The following is a 4271-nucleotide window of genomic DNA, read 5'->3' on the forward strand; positions in this document are numbered from 1 at the left end:
GGTGTTGCTCAACATTGCAGTGCTGGAGATACTTGCAGGCTCATCACCCAGCTCCTAATCCTGTCGCTTCCTTTAAAAAATGAATTTCAGGATGGTTCATCCTGCTCCAGGTTTTTCTTTTTTCTGTCTTCCATATTTGTGTGCTGCCCTTTCTCCAGGGGCAGCATGCAAGAGGTGATCCTGTTTTAATCTCATAACAACCCCATTGTGGCAGATCAGGTAGAAGGGGGGTCACCTGGTGAGGTTTCTGGCTGAAAAAGCATTTGAACCCCAGCCTGTCCAGTTCACATCCATCCTCGACACTTTCTCTATTCCATTGTGTCGAAGAGCCGATAGCACTTTGCTGGAGCTAATCCATATTTTCTTCTTCTTCTTTCTAGGTCACTTTCCATGATGTTGAGAAAGTTGAATGGCTCAACAAGGTGAGAAGCAGTAGACACTGTTCTTTTTCTCCTGTCCGTGATAGTACTGAGTTTGTGGTGGAAAGTGCCATGAGGTCACAGCCAACTTAATGGCAACCCCAAAGGGTTTTCACAGCAAGAGATGTAAAGAGGTTGTTTGCCATTGCCTGCCTCCACATCAGGGCCCTGGTATTCCTTGGAGGTCTCCCATCCAAATACCAACCAGAGCCAACTCTGCTTAGCTTCCAAGATCTGACAAGATCGGGCTATCCTGGACTGGGCTGGTACTGAGTCTAACATCACCTTTTCTCTGCTTGCCTGCATGATAGATTCTGGCCCAGGCATGGCCCTTCTTTGGCCAGTACATGGAGAAACTGCTAGTGGAAAACATCACGCCAAGCATCCGAGCCTCCAACAGCCATTTGCAGACCTTCACCTTCAGCAAAGTTGACATGGGATCGAAGGTAATACCCAAAAGAGGAATATAGAGCCCGAGTGGTATCATGGCAAGAGTATTGGATAAGAATGTGAGAGATACAGGCTTGAATACCCATTCAGCCATGGAAATCCAGTTGATGACCTTGGGCCAGTCACATACTCGCCACCTACCCCTGCCTCTCAGGATTGTTGTAAGGGGCAAAAGCAGAGGAGGGAATGTTGTAAGCTTCTGTGGGCCCACATTGGGAGAAAAGCAAGGTATAAATATCTAAATACATAAGTAAATATTTGTTTAGAGTACTGGGGGGGCAAGCCCAGTGTACCAGCACACAATAACAATCACACTGCCTTTCCTGCCCCCAAGTGGTCACACATGAAGCCCTTTCAGATGTCAGTCAGCACTGTTCTTCAAGGTATGGTCCTTTCTCTGATGTTGGCATCCGTAAACTAAAAATAAATGAACAAAGAAGAGGAAGGAAATATAATTCTCAAGGAACAAACTGGCCTAATAATAAAGAATTTGCCACAACAACTTGTGAAAATTTCACAGCAGAACATGTTTGTTTAATCATATATACAACAATTGAGTAAAATAATTATCTTCTGGAATGAAAAAGCAAGATATGAAATTTTCGGCTGCCATTACCTTAACTTGAGGAACTTGTGAAATGTTTTTGTGGACTGGCACAGCTACTTTGTCTATTTTGGGAAATGCCAAATTTAGCCATCAAGGAGAGGGATTCTTACTGGAGAGCTTTTTAAGGTTTGCTTTTTAAAGGGTAATTGTTCTATAGTTATATAGCAATTCATGTTTAAATAAAAGACCCCAAAAGCCCTCCTGAGGGGGGAATGGCAGCTGCAGGGGGACAGAGGCAAAGAAAGTGCACCGAAAACTGCCATGGACACTCCTTTGCCACCATGTCTTTGAGCAAAGCTTTGAGATTTATGCACAGTTGCTGAAGTGATTGTCTCAGAGCACTGAGGAAAGCCTCACTGAGGGGAATGAAACAGAGAAGAATGCCTCCCATTTTTTAGTGATGATGCCTCCTCTATTCTTAGCCATTGAAAATCCTTGGAGTCAAGGTTCACACTGGCACGAACAAGAAGCAGATCTTGCTGGACCTAACAGTCAGGTGAGCATGAGGTTTTGTTACTTTGCTATGTTGGTTCCATAGAAAACTGTAGATCTGGTGGGAACTGATTGCTGCCTGCTGGCTGTCAGTTTAATGGGCTATATTTTAACATTTTGGATGTGTTCTGTATACACTTCCATGGAACAATGCATGTCTTCTGTCCTGAATTGGGGATCCAATGGGTGAGAGATAAGGACAGGAAGGCCTGGAAAGAAAAACTGACTCATTTGGGGGGCATCTTTTGGGGATAATTTTTCTCAGTGGAAAATGTTGGGGGAACACTAGAAAAACTTGTGAAAAATCTCTTTTGGAATGACTGAAATGCTTTTAAGATGAGGTATTTCTCACTCAGAATTTGTAGTGTGAAAATTTTTATGTAAAGCAGTCTACAGATAATTTTCGGCTATATTATAAACATATATAACATTTTCACAACCTTTAATATACTGTAATGTGTTTGATAGTATTAAGGAGTTCAGTGTTTTCAGTGCTATAAAGGATATCCAAATACGGTTCTGTCTAAATAGTAATTTGTTTTCTAATTTCAATTTTTTTTGTCCTAAATCGCAGATAGTAAAAACTAAGATACCTGTGCTAAGAAAGCAGAGGGTTCAACAAATTACAGCTATCTCTCAAGTACTGGCCATATTTGCAGTTTTGCTTGTAGAAAACTAAGGCTGCAGTCCTCAGAACACTTTCCTGGAATAACCCCCCTGAACAAAAAGAGACTTGCATCTGTATAGACCTATTTTAGACATTTACAGTGCAATCTTAAACAGAGTTGCACCATTCTAAGCTCATTAGGGTTGCCAAGTCGCAGCGGGGGATCGCATGTCTTTGCAGAATCCCTGCCACAGGGATGGCGAGACGCGTTGCACCCGCCGTCGCCAGGACATGACGCTGCGCATCGCGACGCATAGTGTCATGTCCTGGCGACAGCGGTGCAACGTGTCTCGCCGTCTCTGCGGCAGGGATTCTGCAAAGACATGCGATCCCCCACCACGATTTGGCGAGATTTGGGAGCCCTAAAGCTCATTGACTTCAGCGAACATAGAAGACTGTAACTCTGTTTAGGAATCCACTATTATACTTCTAAATTCCATAAACACATTTATGGTTTTATATGGAATTATAAATGATGCATTTTATGTTGTTAAAGTAATAAAGCAACTTTGGATTTGATAGGAAAGTAAATATTGCACATACTTCAATTTCCCCCCAAAATTTCTGGGGGGGTGTGTGTGGAAAGGGGGGCAATTTTTTCAATGGCTTCAAATTTTCCAAAAATTTTAGGTTTCTGGTGGGAGGGGTTGGGATAGCACAGGGATATCCTGGGAGTTCAAGGTCCCTGTCAGTTATGAAGCTCACTAGTTGACTGTGGGATGCTTCTCAGCCTCTTTGCACTTCCAGGGCTGTTGTGAAAAAAGGCAGGACAAATAACTAGCAGGAGAAGCGTCTTTCCTCCCTGTTGCTTCTTTCCAGCCTGGCACTTCTTAGATTCATGGAAAGATGGAGGTAGATTGGTCCAGCCTTCAGTAAGCCCCCTTCACATGAAGGCAGAAATTGTCTATTGCCACTTGCATTTCTTGGTCATGCTGGGCTGCCATGTGGAAGACAGGGGGTTCTCAGAGGTTTGTTCTTGTGCAGACTCAATGGGTTTCTTTGGATTCTTTGGGAACCTCATATTGCTGTCATTCTCTGTATTACAGCTATGTTGGTGATGTTCAGATTGATGTGGAAGTGAAGAAGTATTTCTGTAAGGCTGGGGTGAAGGGCATGCAGGTAAGATGAATCAATGGTGAGACCTCATTTGGAATACTGTGCGCAGTTCTGGTCACCACACCTTAAAAAGGATATTATAGCTTTGGAAAAAGTGCAGAAAAGGGCAACTCGAATGATAAAAGGGTTGGAACACTTTCCCTATGAGGAAAGGTTAAGGCTCTTTCACTTGGAGAAACGACGACTGAGGGGCGACATGATTGAGGTTTATAAGATTATGCATGGGAAAGAGCAGGTAGAGAAAGAGGTACTTTTCTCCCTTTCTCACAATACAAGAACTCGTGGGCACTCCATGAAATTGCTGAGTGGTCGGGTTAGAACGGATAAAAGGAAGTACTTCTTCACCCAAGGAGTGATTAACACATGGAATTCACTGCCACAGGAAGTGGTGGCAGCTACAAGCATGGACGGCTTCAAAAGGGAATTAGATAAGCATATGGAGCAGAGGTCCATCAGTGGCTATTAGCCACAAGGTATAGCTAGGGGCTCTGGGGCAAGTGATGCTCTGTCTTCTTGGTCC

At 43.5% G+C, this 4271-nt stretch overlaps 1 protein-coding gene across 1 annotated transcript in view; it reads left to right on the plus strand.

Annotated features, from left to right (window-relative positions):
• Positions 1 to 4271, plus strand: part of ESYT1 (extended synaptotagmin-like protein 1) — a 68116-nt gene that overhangs the window by 30403 nt on the left and 33442 nt on the right. The window contains exons 2-5 of the mRNA XM_015423648.1: positions 381 to 422; positions 731 to 865; positions 1899 to 1972; positions 3682 to 3754. Coding sequence (XP_015279134.1) covers positions 381 to 422; positions 731 to 865; positions 1899 to 1972; positions 3682 to 3754 — 324 coding nt within the window. The remainder of the gene's footprint in view (positions 1 to 380; positions 423 to 730; positions 866 to 1898; positions 1973 to 3681; positions 3755 to 4271) is intronic.

The sequence above is a fragment of the Gekko japonicus genome, unplaced genomic scaffold (genome assembly GCF_001447785.1).
Source record: "Gekko japonicus isolate JY-2015 unplaced genomic scaffold, Gekko_japonicus_V1.1 scaffold33, whole genome shotgun sequence".
Taxonomy (NCBI): domain Eukaryota; kingdom Metazoa; phylum Chordata; class Lepidosauria; order Squamata; family Gekkonidae; genus Gekko; species Gekko japonicus.